We start from the raw sequence: 16,248 nt of genomic DNA on the forward strand, positions 1-16,248 counted from the left end.
ACTCCAATATGCGGTTGAATTTCACAGGCTCATAGTGTGAAGATTTAGAAAAATCAGTTGTTTAGAATGGATCAGTTGTAGAATGGATCTCAAAAGAACAAACACAGAAATTTTTACAAGAAATACAAACATAACCTACTTAACCATCCATAGACATAACATTTTCCTGAACAAGATCCAGTTAAGGGTTGCATATCTAATTTGATGTGAACCCAAGCAGAAAATAAATGAGAGAGAGGCAGTGATCTGATGTTAGGAAGAAGGGAAAACAATGAAATTAGACAAAAATAAAATAGATTAAAAATCAGAAGCATAACATGAAATGAATGATTAATTGACTAACGACCTGAAAATCTATGCATTCAAAGTTATATCACAATGCAATGTGTTCACCACAATATAACATCAATTTGAAGGAAATATTTTTATTGAGAAATTACTTGATAACGACAAGTTTTTAAGCTTAATTTACAACAACTGAGATGATTAGCTGAACCGTAGAAAAATAGTACCTTCTTCTAAAGCTCAGCAATCCACTAGTCCTCCGCCCCTTGCTGGAGAAGGAAATGATGGCAAAACTCAATTCCTTTTCCCTTCCGCAGCTGCATATTATGAGAACCCGCAACAAGAGGTACAGTTCTTTACACAGCTAACAACTCCACATGGATGTTGTCCAAGAACCCACTGTCCACTGATACAATCTCGCCCTCCAATCTCTTTCTTTGCCGGTAAATTTGCAGTGTTGGGCGCTACCGGCTAGCTTGATTAGCGGAAACATGACAATCTGATGCTTTTAATGGCTGTGCATGCTATACAATTGACAATTTTTTCACGGGAAGGTTCGTGTAGTTTACAAGTTGACGGAAAAACAATGGGTAGAGGAAAAAGTGTCCCTGTCGTTTATGATCGATAAGATTGGGAAAGTTTCCTTTCCACAGGAATCATATCTGCCTGAAAGACACAAAAAGTTTCCGTCCAAATTAAAAAAATAAAAAATAAAAAATGAACCTGCAGTCTTCAATCAATTGGTTACTAGCAACTGGAAGAAGATTGACAATAATTTCTCTCAGTTCTCTCTTTTCCTCTCCTCTCTCTTTCTGTTTCTTGTTTCCATCCCTTTCTATTCTTTTCTCTGTTACCAAGCAGATATTGGATTGAATTAGAATTCAATCCAATATCTAGTGGTATTAAAAGTAGCGATGTGCTGATGCATTGATGCTATAAAAAGTTTCTTGTTTTTTTATGGAAACCGCCTGATTATTCTTTAGTATGGCTATCTTTGGGGCCTTCTGGCATGTGGGGAGTTCTGAAGAGCAGAAAAGGAGACATTTCTTCTTCTATTTTGCTTGTCCAAAGGTGTCATGGAATCAAATGAAGCTACAATATTAGCCATTAAAAAAGAGCCGAGTAACCCATAAAAGAGATTTACTGTATCCTTTCAAAGTCTTATAAGTAGTGTTAATTGCTGAATTAAATTATCTAAGGAATTGGCGCTAAGATGTTGATTTCTCCAGTGAGTTCAGATGTCTCACTAGTACTTGTTCTGCACCCAGAAAGGCCTTCACATAAAGAGTGGGTCAGTACTCACACAGTGGAAGCAAAATTTTTAAGCAAGCCTGTATTCTATGATAGGCTTTCAAACCTGGACCAAACTAAACTTACAGTAAAATATTAGCTCAGGTGCAGGTGCTAATAGGAATGGAGGAACTAAACCCATTTCCTTCAGAATAATGGGCGATTGTGAGAATAAAGTGTTAACAAATTAATTCTTGTTTCCTTGTAAATTCGTGAGCATGAACTTTAAATGATTCTGGCTTTTCAACCTGACAGGTAGTTTTCGAGGATGCTATGGGGCGTCTATACTCTATAGCCAGATTTAGTTATTGAAGCTATTGTGGAATCTGAAGATGTGAAGAAAAAGTTGTTTCTTCAAGTTCATAAGATTGTTAAAGTTTCGGCCAGTTTGGCTTCTGATACAAGTTCTAGTTCTATCTCCATAACTCATCTTGCATCTGCAACTAACAGATTGTGTCATATTATTTCTTCTTTTGCCCTTAATTTACCTTAGAACATCTAATAAGAATACTTGCATAAATTAACTAATTGTCTCTTATACCAACTTTTGCACAGGTCTCAAGGGACTCTGGAGTTTCTGTTTTCCTTTTCATCATGGTTATGTATTGATCTCAACATAATATTCTAACTAGGTCGAAAAAAACTTATTATCTGAAACATAATTGGCATTCAAATGATTATTATTAGTATTCTCCATATATACAAAATTAAAAAATATATTCTGGCGGTGCTTCATTCTCTGTTTCCCCTATGTTTTAAGTTGCAATAAGCAAGTACAATCCTCTTTTATTGCTTTTATTTAATTAATTGTAATCCTCTGTTTTAAGTTGCAGGAGAACGTTCATACAGGAATAAAGTTAGGAACAAACCATCCAATTGGTCCTTTAAAGCTTGCAGATTTTTGGAACATTGATAGTGTAGTATTTTGCCAATAATGCAATGCTTTATCAATTACCATTTACTCCAACTGTGTTGTTTTCTGCCTTTGCACTCTTGTAAATTAAGAACAAGTTCTATAGAAAAGTCCGCAGAATTTTATGAATCATCTGATGCTTTGGCGATATTGCTTTCTGTCATCTTGGGTGTAATCCTCGATTAAACCTTAATCCAAACTAGCTGGGCTTAAGGTTAACTTTATAGATATTTTTTCCCAGTTCATCTGCAAGGCATATGAGTTATAATACTGAACTAAATGGTAAGGCTATGCTATAACTTCTTATTGAAGAATCTCATAATTATGTATTATGTTACACACAAAGTGAATGAATGACATGTAGCCATCGAAACTTTCTGTCCGTGGATGTGGGCTACCTACCCGAAATTCATAAACCCTTATCTTGTTTTTTCCCTCAGCTTCTTTCTATAATATTCCAAAATTTGTCAGATGGAATGAATCTTAACTGTAGATGATGATGATGATAGCAGCAATTTTAAATTATTAGGGTAACGTAACTGTATCAATATGCTTACCTTGAAGATCACAAGGGAAGTTTCAGAGCCGGAAATAGTAACATGATCGGAGGAGGTAGCCACAATAATTGCACGTCAGTGCTCTTCAGAATCATTCTTTTCTTTTACCAGCAAAAGCAACCCTGAAAGTCGCATACTAGATTGAAGTTCACATGCTTTCATTATCTTTTTTTGTGAACATTTAAAGCAAAGTCAAATGATTGTATATAAAAGCGATTCCTTGCGATTCATGAACACCATCATGATTGGAGTAGAATTTTCTCCTTGCTTTTCCAAGAAAAAAAAAGGGAAAATTTGGTAAAAAATTTGAAGCCTTGCTTGATTATTTCTTGTTCAGTAATCTTAACATTAATGAATGCAACCCAATTGATATAATATATCAAAGATTTCTATCAGACGGCTTAATAATATCTTTGGGTGGTTCAGAAAAATTGTGATGGCTCCAGATGAACCAGGAAACAAGATTTGAAACATTTAGCTACATGATAATGTAAAATTTATTTCTGCTAAAGTGTTGCTTGCCAGCTTGGAAATCTTTTAGGGTGGGACAAAGAAATCAAAAGGAGCCTCTAAATTCCTAAAGTAGTGATGAAACATGACCCACAAAGAGAAGCCTATTAGAAGCATTAATTTCTTTGTTTCTCATGGCCAGCAAGGCCACTCCACATTTTATAGTTGGCATTATTAGGCTAGCACCTTCTTTATTGAAAGCGATTGAATTGGAATCCTTTCGATAATTAAAAATTATTAAAAAAAAAAATGAACAACATTACTAGATAAGAAAGAAGATAAAAAGGCTGTAACTCAAAAAAAAAAAAAATTAGAAAAAAAGAGAGAAAAAGAAGATAAAAAGGCACGGGAAAGCTAAAACTTTTGCTACATATAAGGTTTTTGGTACATTTTCAGAGCTGAGAGCAGGCATAAGCAATGAAGTTCTTGTTCCAGGGTCCTTGTTGTTCATGTTTCTGCTTCATGAAGCCCAAGCAGGGAAAACCAAAGGCAAAGGAAGCCAAGGTAGGTGATTCCAAGGAAGAGAAAAAGGAATAATACAATGCTGCTGGACAATGATGGAACTACTTTCTACTTCTAGTGCTGGACTCTTTTCTTTTGCTGATGCTCAATTAATTGTATGTAGCATTTTTCTTTAGTCCATGTGAAATGCTTCCGTCTTTAATTGCAAGCTATGGAAAATAAAGTTTTACAATTTATTTTGCCTAAATTTGACAAGATGTATGTGATATCATGTCCATTTTGTGCTTATTTTGCTTGATTGCATTGCATATCAGTTTGTCTTATGACAGTAGTGGATCAGAATGTGAATCAGGTTTGATTGAAGCATTCTACAACATTAGGTTTAGCACTTCTAAGAGGTAAACTTGAAATTCAATAATCTCTTTTCTATGTGCTTCTAATTTAGCATTTAGTTTAGATATTGTAATCATCTCAAATTTTCTCACGATGTTTATAATTTGGGTAGATGCAAAAAACTATGAAATATAAGCAACTCCATTGCTTGCTGCCTCACCAGATGGCAGCAGGAGATGAAGATAGATGCTTGTTCAAGCTCAAAATCCTTTGGATTTTGTAGGAGCAGTTAAACAATAAGACATGAATTTCATATGTGATGTTGTTTATCATGATGCTTCTTCCTAATCTCAATAATAATAAAAAAATTAGATATGCTAACGTGATGATATTGTTGTCTTTAGGAAATGTCAATATCAATGTCAAATTGTAGGATTATCATTGGAAACATTTAAATTGACTTCTTCAAATTGATGTGAGAGTGAGACCATATGAAAGCGAAAGTATTCTTTGTAAAAACAAAATATCTGAACAATAAGCGAAGGATTAATTGCATCAATCATCCCTTAACTTAAATGGTTGTTTCATTTCACTCACTTAACTTCAGTTTATTAAAATAAAATCTTTAATTTTAATTTTATTTCAAAAAATAACCCTATAATAATAGGTTTCCAGGGAAAATAAAATTACTATTTTACCCATCTTTTACAAAAAAAAAAATTATTATTTTATTATTTTTTACTTTTTCTTTATCTCTCTTTCACATTCACCATTGCTTTAGTTTTTCTTTTTCTTCTCTCTTAAAAAAAGTTATTGACTTGTCAATTAATTTGACCATAAAAATTAAGAATGTGAGAATGTGAGAGAGGTAGAGAAAAAAAAAAAAGAAAAAAAAAGGGTAAAATGATGATAATTTTCTTTTTAGAAAAGATGGTTAAAATAATAAATTTTCTCTTTTTTTTTAATTTGGAAAGCTATTATTACATGTTAAGGGTATTTTTCAAAAATAAAATAAAAATTAAGAAATTTTATTTTAATAAATTAAAATTAACTGATTAAAATAAAATGGCCGTTGAGTAACAATTAATCCCTCAGGGAAGCGAAAGATGAATGCAGTGTGGTCCCAGTGCCATGAATATGCTGAACTTTTTTTATTTTGTAAAATATATATTCGAAAAAGGAGTGCCAAACGCTACAGACTAGCGAAGGATAAAGGTTCAATTATGCCCTCATACTTTTACTCTAAGACCAAATAAATCTAATATGAAGTTTTAGCTCATAAAAACCCACACGTTTGTATTTAAGGTCAAATAAATTCAATTTTTGAGAAAAAAAATAAAATATTATTTTTTTTATTTTTTTAATAGTAAAATATTATTTTTTAAATTTTTAAAATTTTACAAATATATATGAGATTCTCATATTTTGTATTGTGATGGGTGCTTAAGGTATTGGATTTGAGGGGGAACTCTATTATTTGATAATGCGATTTCCTGGAGAAGAAGGAACAAATTTTCAACTTGAGAAAGTTGGATTATTGGAGTTTCATACATAAATCTCATATTTTTTTAATAATAAAATATTAATTTTTAAAATTTTACAAAGTTGATTTTTGTTCCTTATTTTTTTATTTTAATTAAATTGATAAATAATTTTAATTTTTATAAATAAAAAATTAATAAAATATTATTAAATTAATAATAATTTATAAGGCTAGGACTAATTTGAACCTTATCAGAAAATTTTAAGTTTATTTAAGCTAAAAAAATAAAAATGGGTTTATTTGGACATCCTTACAAAGTTAATGGCCAATTTGACCCTTTATCCGACTAACAAATGACCCAACAACAACTATTTGTAGTTTACATATAATCGAATCAAGCAATTAAATTGAAATTTTGCTAACTGACAAGTGGGTTTTCTTCATCTTTGCTTATAGAAAGATCTGCCGCCTGAGTCCATTTTGCTTGCGTTGTAATCAATGAGAGGGTAGCAGCTTGGCAAGAAAGGCCGCAGATTAAGCCAATCCACAAACCCTATTACCAAAATAAATAAGGCAGATGAGTTAGTAGGAAGTAGGAACAGAGACATTATTTGTACCAACAGGTTACTGAGCACTGCCCACTTCATTACGTTTCTACTACTACAATGTTGCTTTACCTTGACATAAAGCTTCAACTTGAATCCAAGAAGACATGCTATTGGCATGCCAATGATGTAAAATGTTGCCAAGTTAGCATATACGGCTAAGTGCTGCCAACCACATCCTCTGGCCACTCCTGTAGCATCATAATATCACTTGATTAATTAGACATTATGGAAATGCATTCAAGATGAAGACCTGCTGATTAAAAGCTTGAGCTTTTAGGTTAAGTGATTTCTTTAATATAGAATCAGTGCTCCTTTGATTAAAATGTTATAGAGTTCAAATCACAGCTTGAGGAGTAGTGGTGATGCTAAAAGCCGAAAACTGCTCGACGCTATAGAAGAAATGAATGGTTCAAACCTGACAAGACACCTTGAATGGAATCAACTGTAATGGAAATTGCAAGGAAGGGTGCCATGGGGGCAAAATCCTTTATTATTGCACGGCTGTCACTGAACATTGCAGCCCAGATATTATGACCAAATGCTAGAGCCAAAACAACTATGAGGGCAAGGAAGACAGAGAGCTTGAGAGTCACAGCCATAGCTCCCTTAGCACGGTCTGGATTGCCTGCTCCCAACTCATTAGATACCCTTGTGCTGTCCCAGAAAGTCCATGATTTCAACATACCAAAAAAAAAAAGATAGAAAACAGAATATGGAACTAAAACATGAGGATTAATTTAATCTATCAGCTAACCTTGCAACAGCACTGAGACCATAGGTTAACATGTAGGCTACAGCTTCTGTGTTCACGCTGATTATGAAAACCAACATGGAAATCCAATTAGAACATGAGAAGTTATATGTCACGAAGACAAAGAACTATTGTAAAGGTTAAGAGAAGAAAGGAAAAGTAGGAAAGTAAATATACCATATTGCAATTAATGAGGTAGTTATCTTAGAGTTTGGCATTATTCCTGCTACGAGCACCAGAACCTCAAAAGCCCAATACTCCAAGCTAGCAAAAGAATTAAAAAGGAAAAAAAGGAAAAGAAAAGTGAATTGAAATTTTTTTAGTGTTCATGAAATGAATATGTCTCATATTCCTGTTGAGTATGATGTTGTTCTGATAACATGGCAAGGATAATTAAACACACAAGACCTCTTAGTTGAACTAAGTTTTGAGGAATTTTATATCGGATTGCTAATATGAAATAGAAGATGATATCTTCTGTATGTCAGCAATGAATTTTGGTAGACTTAGTTGTGGTTAAAGGACTAATACAAAGAATTTGCCTTGTAAACGTCAACTATGAGGAAGAGAGAATTTCATGAATGATGGGGCTCCTTACCATACCATTGCAGCAGAGGGAAGAGCTAGTTTTATGTTGATAAGAATGTAGCTGAATGATTCGAATGAAAATCCATCCCACGTGTGCTCAAATTTCTTTGCAATTATCACATACATAGCCAAAATAAGAACTGATAACCACAATGAAATTGAAACTGCGAGTGGAGCTCCCTTGAACCCAAGAGCTGTGCAGTGAATCAAAGCATAAGCAATACCAATATGAATGCACATTGGTATAATTGAGAATAGGACAAGGGGCATGACAACAGATTGTGTCTGAAGAAACCTCAAGATGTTCTGCAGGAATCCATATGCAAATAATCCAGGAATGAGATACTTCATATAGAGAGCAGCAGTGACAGAAATTTGCGGATCTTGATGCATTGAGACCAAAATTGACTCCGTATAAAACCAGATTACAGAGATGATAATGGAAAAGCAGAATGATATGGCGCAGGACGCTTGCAGATAAATTCCCAACCTTCTATACAATTTAGCACCAAAGCCTTGGCCACAAAGTGTTTCAAGCGATCCACTTAAACCTATCTAAAACAACAAAAGAAAAAAAAAATTAATAGAAAACCAAAAAGGTTTATTAAATAGAGACAGTGAGACACCAAGCCTATATGAAACAAAATACTGCATCAGAGATGTCATTCATTTCCCTAGGATTGTTAATATAATCACCATATCACCATTATCTTGATTTTTTTTTTTGGTAATAAATTAAATTCCAGGAAGAAACCTCTTGCTGCTCCTGTTTTTCCCACATGCATCCAACACTTATGACTGCTAAAACAGTAAGCTAATGGCACCAGTAATACTTCTTTGCTGTTGGCCTGGAAGCAAACTTTGGGAATGGAAAATGCGGACTCGAAGTGATATGTCTTTAATTGCTGAACAAACCAAGCTTGGCAAACTTAAGTACCCTAGAATAATAACTTCTCAATAACACTAGTAGTAGATCTCTCAATAACAACAGAAAGCTCGACTCGATCCTTAAAAAAGCAGGTTTTGTTCCTAGGCCTAGCTCAATAGCAATGATAATAATAATAAATGCTAGTATTGTGAAGGTTTTAAACTTGGACTTATCTAGTTAGAAGTGTGGTTGAATCAAGTATGATCAAGATAATAAACTATTTGAACTCATAAATCTATACTAAGATAATGCCATGTGAAATTCCCTTTTATAATATTATTACATGATATTTTCTTTCATACTATTATTATGTGATATTTTTTATTATATCTAGATTATAAATTATTTAATAATTACTTTATTAATACTATAACCAATAGCTATTATAAGGTAACTTATAATATATTAATGTATATGATTATATATATATTTATATCTATATTATATATATACATAGATTTTAATTATTTCTATTATGAAATCTTTTTTTAGAGATAAAAATAATAAAAATAAATTTAAAATATTATATTATTTTTATATATTAAAATTAAAAAATATATAAATTAAAATTATTAATAGTCACCCGTATTAATATAGACAATTTCTTAATTTAATTATAAAATAAGACGCTTAAAACTCAAATTAAATTGATCAAAATTTTATTTTTTATGTTTAAAGCCAACTCGCTGTATTTCTGATCTTGACTTCGATTTTGCTAGATCATTATTAAAATTATTTATTAAATTAATATTTAAATAAACTTAAGTTAATTTGAGCTTGAGCTAGAATATATAAACATTAAATATTACATATAAAATATATTTTAAATTATGTAAAAAATTTAAAATATTTAAATAAACTAGTTAGTAAGATAGGCAACTTTGGTCTCTTTCAAGAGACTTGGATCAAGTAACACTAAACAATCCCTTCGGTCTCGAATTTTAAAGTAGTTATAGTTAAGGAATGAGTATTTGGTTAATCGAATTAAATCAAATTAAATTTTTAATTAATCAAATTATTAATCAATTTTAAATTATTAATCAAATGGAATAAAGAAAATTAAAATAAATCAAAATAAAAAATATTCAATCAATTATCGATTATATCTGAATTAATTGAAAAAATAAAATATATATTTTATATAATCAGTTAATTAATTAAATATTAAAAAATATATATTTATAATTTTTTATTTATAAAAAATAATAAGTATGATTTAATATTAATAAGAAGATAATTATAAGTTAAATATTATTATAAAATAAAAAATAATAATTATAAATAATATTATTAATAAATTAAAATTAATATATTAATTAATAAAAATTTAATTATTTTAATTAATTTTTAAATTAATAATAATAAATTAAAAATTTTAATTATTACTAACTAAAAATAATCAAATCAAATTTATTCTTACTAGAATAATTAAATTTTTTTGGTTTGGTAACAACCGAATAATGCTCACTTCCAGCTAGCAAAACACTCTTGTAATAGGCCAGCCTAGAGGTGAGCATTCAGTTCAAATCGAATCGAACCGAATTAAATTACCAAAATTGAATTATTATATTTTAGAACCAAACTGAACTGAGATAAATAAAAAATCAAATCAAACTGAACCGCTTTATTTCAGTTCGATTTGATTCAAACCAATCGGTTCCAAATTTTGTTTATTTTTTAATTTAGACTTGATTTTCAAGTTATATAATTTGATTTTAACCTTAGTTTGAACCTAATAACCATTAATCAATGAAATTAAGCAATATATATATATATATATATATATAATTACATATAATTCATAAATTTCCTATAAAAATAAATTAATTCAAAAATAAAAAATACTATTCGGTTCGATTTGGTTCAAATCGATTTTTTTTTCCAAAATTAAATCAAACCGAAATAATAAATTTTTAAAATATAAAATCGAACCGAACCAAATTATATTAAAAACTGAACTAAATTATATTAAAAACCAAACTGAATTATCCAATTAAGGTAGTTCGGTTCGATTTTTCAGTGTAAACCGAATAGTGCTCACCCTGGGGCAGCCCACTGTTTGGCTAATCAGAGATGGTTCCTTTTCCTTGTAACTTTGCAGCTCAAGTAAAACAGTCTAAAATAATAGTATCAAATTAAGGAATTAGGCGAAACTCCGACCAGCGGGTGTGAAAATCCAATGCCGGAAGTCGGAACTCGAATGGGCCCAAAAACTAATCAAGTCGGAAATAGTAAAAATAGTCCTGCGCTACAGGGAGAGCCCTAGATTCATTTCTTCAAATACGTGTTGATCACAAACAGCTTATTAGCAATTGAATCTTACTTCTCAATTATGAGTCTTAGCTAACAGGCAAAGGGCAAGAACCGAATACTTCTATTAAGGGAAAACGTGAAAGATAAATTAATAAAAAAGATAAGATTGAATGAATTACCAAGAAGGCAAAGCCAGTGACGCTGGCCCAGGAATTGGCGAGAGTGGCGCCAGCAAGCTCAAGCTCACCAAGGTGGCCAGCAAACATGACCGAAACTAAAGGTATCAAATAGTAGAAAACATTAGTAAGAATCATGGGTAGGGAAAAAAAGATTTGTTTCTTGGCCTCCTCCACATCTAACACCTTCTTCCACCAGAACTTTCTCCTGCTTTCTTCTTTCTCCTCTTTTTTTCCACCGCCATCTAACCTTGCGTTTGACAACAATTGGATCTGCTCCTCCCTTGGCTGCTGCTGCTTGTTGTCCATCTTCATCTCTATATTACTCTTGATCGGAGGCCGAAGCACTGCGATGAACCTTACACCAATGATAAGCCCAGAATGGTGAGAAATTGAGAATACAAAGCGGCTACTCAACTAGGCCGTTTTCTAATAAGATGAGATCTCACGTTTTTCTTAAAAAAAATATTTATTTTATTATATTTAAAATTTTGACTGTTCAACTAGTGGAGTCCATGAATCACGGAAAACAGGATTTCTGTACTCGACCATATAGTAGTATATACACATATGTTTTTAAAATCATATTTATTTTATAGTACAATTGACTTTCGATAGAAAAAAATTACATCGATCCCCATCCCAATTAAACAACTTTAATTGAGCAGCCGTACTACATGTGGTTGTCATATTGACATGACATGGTGTCTGATACGTAAAATCATCACAGGCCCACAAGGAATCCGTATTGGTTCCGTCAATAGGTCCCATTTGTATAATAAATTTATCATTATAATTATTAATTATGATAAATTTTATATAAATTTTATTATAATTAATAATTATAATAAAAATATTATATATACATTAATTTTATTAAATAAAAATTTCACTGCTGCAATTAGCTCCTTTTATCAGGAAAAACTCATTCTAAATATGCACCAATTTTTTTTGTCAAGTAAATATGCAACGATATAAGAACAATAGAATATAAAATTATAACTGAAAATTTTCATTTATTGTGGGCGCCTGGTCATCACTCTCTCTCCTAACTAATTTATTTCCCTCTCTCTCTTGCCTTTTTCTATCATTATGAGTGATAAATGCTATCAAAACAACTTTTTTTGTTTTTTATAAGTACAATAAGCGGAGAAGACAAATTTAAAAAAGAAAAAATCTATTAATCCTGTAGAGCGGAAGAGAGACAAAGTTAACTGAGTATATTTGGTTAGATAATTTGGTATATTTAGTTAGATATGAACTGGAATTAAAAAAAAAATTATAATGAAGATTTGATGTAAAGATAGTTAAAAATACAATGTACATAAGAAGTCTGCATAGCCCTACAAAAATAAAATCCATAAAGCCACACAAAGCAAAACCTTTGAAGCAATGCCTCTCCTTTCCTTTGTCTCCATAACAAGCCCAACCCATCTAATAAAACCCATAATGAAATCAAATAAAGTCATCACCAGCTCAAAAGACTTTCCGTGAGGACTCTTTTAAATTTAATCCCATGAAACGAGTTCTGTTTATAACTGCTGTGATCGCAACTTCAATGATATTTCTTCAATGAATTAATTATATCTTTCGGAAGAAAAAAAATAATTATGATTATGATGATATTGATATCCATTACTCGAAGTTGGAGAAGCTAGGGATTGGCGATGGGAAATTAAATATGATAATGAGTGTTACGATGCTTGCCACGAGGAATGCATGAGTTTTGAAGACGTTTCCACGCCTTTCAATTAAGGACAAATGCACACCAATATGCCATGCCGTGGCGTGGCGTGGCGTGGAGGGACAGATGCACTGCTGCGTCATTACCAATATATATATATTTTTTTTTTCTTCATAGTTTGTGACTGTGCATTTCCATTTTATGCCCAGGAGAAAGAGCCATTTTTTCTTAATTTTACAAAATAGTAGACATATCATTAATGGGCTGAAGAGTAAAATCAGGGTTCAAGGCCCGGTTACCGAAAAGGATCCAAATCTAACCAACCACCCAAGTTAAAAAAAAAAAAAAAAAAGGGGCCAGCCCAAGGCTCCAACCATTGAAACCCTAGAGCAAGAGGTGGCGTCGCGGGCGGACTTCGACCCGAATAGCAAAGGAAGCCACGAGAGCAAAACCCTCCGCAGCACCGAGCCAAACGACGGCCAGTAACGACTTCACAGTTCACACGCAGGAAGCACAAGTATGGAAGGTCTGTCCACCAGAATCCTTCCCCTGGACAAAGAACTTTTACTCTATATATTATATTTTTATGGAAAAAGGCTTCTCCAATCCTAAACATGAAATACAAGCCAATGGAAACTATGCTTGTTTTCATGGCTTTCATCTGTGTTTATTTGTCTTCTCGGCGAAAAAAATATTAAAAAGAAAAAAAGAAATTACAGCATATTGTCAAAATAGATGGATTTTTAAAATGATTTATTTTTATTATGATTTATTATAAATAAGAATAATGATAAATGAAACATGAATGAATTATTGTTTCAGTTGTCCTTGCACTTTTTTGATTTGGGCAGTTTTTCTTTAAAGATAAAATATCATGTATATGATTTTCAAATTTTTTTTTATTACAGCGTATACACTTAATTACTAATCTCATCATATAATTATTAATATTAAATTATTCATAAAATTTTAAATGAATATATTAATTCTTTTTCGTCAAAACTTCCTATTAGTTACACATCAACTCACCAAACTCATCGCTTATATTTTTCTTTATTTTTAAAAAAATATAAAGGTCTCATTATTAAATGAAAAGAATTGTTTCTTATTATATAACTCACAGTAATTTTTAATTTCTTATGTTTTATAATAAAAATTACTTTTATAAAAAATTATTTTAATTACGATTCAATTAAGGGTTAAGCAAATACCAGAAATTCAAATTTGGTGTCCAAAATTGAGGCCATAATCAAGGCTGTTGATTTTACCACATCCTCAAAGTTTTTGTGTGCTATTATGACATCTGCTAAATTATTTTAAGCAAAATTAAAATCAAGTGATTGATAAAATTATTGCCTAACTCGTTCATTTGTTCTTATGATTAAAGATATATTATTTATTTTGCATTTTACTATTCAGCTCTTCGACTAAAATCGATTACCATAAAACCCCTGCAATTCAATTTGATCGCCCATAAGCTCTTGTTTCAAATATAAATTTATATTACAAAAACAAGGACAGAATAACTCAAATTTAAGACTTCGTCAAATTAAAGTGCATGCCCTCATTCTTACGCCGGCCATTATAATATAATTGATTGGAAGCTAATCTCCCGACGAAATTTACCGTGAGAGCACATATATATATATATATATATATATATATATATATATATATATATATATATATATATATATATATTATTGCAGTTGATGTTGCTATCTATGATGGGGTGCCCCGGAAAAAAAACTATCACCAAATTTACTTTTTGTTTCCCACTGATTACCAAAAGTTAAGGCAACTTGAGAAAAAGGCGACAGCTTTAATGGGGGTAAACATTTTACTTTGTATCCATTAAACCAGCTTTTCCCTATTTCTTTCCTGGAGAATTCTTGAAGGTCTTCAACTTTCATGGAAAGTCCTATCATAATTCAACCCTTTCTTCATCAATATCACTAAGAAATCCCAAAAATCTTTTGCTTCCTAAATAGTACTCCAAATTACTATTTCTTTTTCCCTCTTCCTCTCACTCTCATTTTTTTCCCTATATATTAGTGGTGATTTTAGGCATACATCAGTCCTTCCATTTCTCCGTTTAGCTTGTATTCCAATATGGCGTCTCAATTATATCCGTGCCTTTTCTTTTCTTTGTTTGCTTGCTTTTTCTTCTCTTGCTCAGTGGCGTACACCAATTTCTATGTGGGTGGCAAAAATGGTTGGGTTGTAAATCCTTCTGAGAAATATAATGACTGGGCTGGGAGAAATAGATTCCAAGTTAATGACACTCTCAGTGAGTTTTTTTCTTTTTTTGATTTGTTTTGATTTTTTAATATTTGATTTCTTTGCTTCTTTTACTGATGTTCGATTTGATCTTTTGTAGTTTTTAAGTACAAAGAAGGAACAGACTCGGTGTTGCTTGTTAAGAAAGATGACTATTATAATTGCAACACAAAAAATCCTCTCAAGACTCTGAAATCAGGCACCTCTGTTTTTCAACTTGATCACTCTGGTCCTTTCTTTTTTATTAGTGGAAAAAAAGACAATTGTGAGAAGGAACAAAGATTGATCGTTGTAGTTATAGCTATTAGAACAAAATCAGTCCCACCAGTCTCTCAGCCTCCTATCATATACCCAAATGCGTCATCCCCAGTAGCTCACCCTCCATCTATTTCCCCTGCATCTCCATCACCCAAAACTCCATCATTGTCTCCGGTGCCTACAGTGTCCCCTGCTTCTCCATCGCCAATTGCCAAGACTCCCTCAGTGTCTCCATCACTGTCACCTGTTTCTCCATCGCCAATTGCCCCGACTCCCTCATTTGCTCCATCACCCAAATCTCCATCCTCAGCTCCGGTACCTGTACCTACAGTGTCCCCTGTTTCTCCATCACCTAATGCCAACACTCCCTCTTTGGCTCCATCACCAGAGTCTAATACTCCACAGACATCTCCAGTGAAGTCACCGTCTCCATCTCCTTCTGCAATATTACCAACATTATCTCCAACAGAGGCTCCTTCACCAGCAACTCAGGCACCAAACCCTCCATCTCCTGCAACTGCTCCTACTGCTGCCTCTCCAGCTCCGTCAGAAACATCCACACCTGAGCCAGCATCATCACCAGGCAACGATAATACTGGAAACGTCAATGCTCCTGGTCCATCTCGTTCTGCTTCATGGGCTTTAACTCCTTCAATGATGATGTTGTTTGCGGTCTCTTTTGTTGTCAGTGTTACTATTTGTGCATCTCCTCGGGGAGTCTATTGAATAATCTGATAATGGGTTTGATTTGGATTTTTTTAATAGTTTTGTTAGAATTTCTCAGTTAATTTTTTTTTTTTAAATATGGTTTTAATATCACTGCAGACCTTTGTTTAATGGTTTGATTTATTTTAATTTATGTTAATGACATATCTTGATATTCTTAAAA

General features: G+C 32.1%; 2 protein-coding genes and 1 long non-coding RNA gene across 3 annotated transcripts; 2 read left to right on the forward strand and 1 right to left on the reverse strand.

Annotated features, from left to right (window-relative positions):
• The first annotated feature begins 188 nt into the window (after nt 1–188).
• LOC131173996 (uncharacterized) lies at nt 189–2,617 on the forward strand. Its single transcript, XR_009144346.1, has 2 exons — nt 189–1,740; nt 1,831–2,617. It is a non-coding gene; the product is annotated as an uncharacterized LOC131173996 (long non-coding RNA).
• A 3,464-nt stretch (nt 2,618–6,081) lies between these two features.
• Nucleotides 6,082–11,678, reverse strand: LOC110672201 (protein DETOXIFICATION 19-like). The gene is made up of 7 exons (XM_058136671.1): nt 11,141–11,678; nt 7,791–8,335; nt 7,370–7,456; nt 7,196–7,252; nt 6,857–7,095; nt 6,511–6,629; nt 6,082–6,386 (listed from the first exon to the last, which is right to left on the reverse strand). The coding sequence occupies exons 1-7, from the start codon at nt 11,450–11,452 to the stop codon at nt 6,252–6,254; spliced, it is 1,494 nt and encodes a 497-aa protein (XP_057992654.1). The 5' UTR covers nt 11,453–11,678; the 3' UTR covers nt 6,082–6,251.
• A 2,879-nt stretch (nt 11,679–14,557) lies between these two features.
• Nucleotides 14,558–16,248, forward strand: LOC110672204 (early nodulin-like protein 1). The gene is made up of 2 exons (XM_021834917.2): nt 14,558–15,111; nt 15,202–16,248. The coding sequence occupies exons 1-2, from the start codon at nt 14,934–14,936 to the stop codon at nt 16,083–16,085; spliced, it is 1,062 nt and encodes a 353-aa protein (XP_021690609.2). The 5' UTR covers nt 14,558–14,933; the 3' UTR covers nt 16,086–16,248.

The sequence above is a fragment of the Hevea brasiliensis genome, chromosome 15 (assembly GCF_030052815.1).
Source record: "Hevea brasiliensis isolate MT/VB/25A 57/8 chromosome 15, ASM3005281v1, whole genome shotgun sequence".
NCBI lineage: Eukaryota > Viridiplantae > Streptophyta > Magnoliopsida > Malpighiales > Euphorbiaceae > Hevea > Hevea brasiliensis.

Bases quoted from the DNA above. Each gene is read 5' to 3' on its own strand.
- LOC110672201 (XM_058136671.1), bottom strand. From the start codon at position 11,452: ATGAAGATGGACAACAAGCAGCAGCAGCCAAGGGAGGAGCAGATCCAA. The intron at 7,253-7,369 runs GTATATTTACTT...TTTCATAATCAG, and splicing joins ACCTCATTAATTGCAATATG to CGTGAACACAGAAGCTGTAG. The intron at 7,096-7,195 runs GTTAGCTGATAG...TTTCTGGGACAG, and splicing joins GGTCTCAGTGCTGTTGCAAG to CACAAGGGTATCTAATGAGT.
- LOC110672204 (XM_021834917.2), top strand. From the start codon at position 14,934: ATGGCGTCTCAATTATATCCGTGCCTTTTCTTTTCTTTGTTTGCTTGC. The intron at 15,112-15,201 runs GTGAGTTTTTTT...GATCTTTTGTAG, and splicing joins CCAAGTTAATGACACTCTCA to TTTTTAAGTACAAAGAAGGA.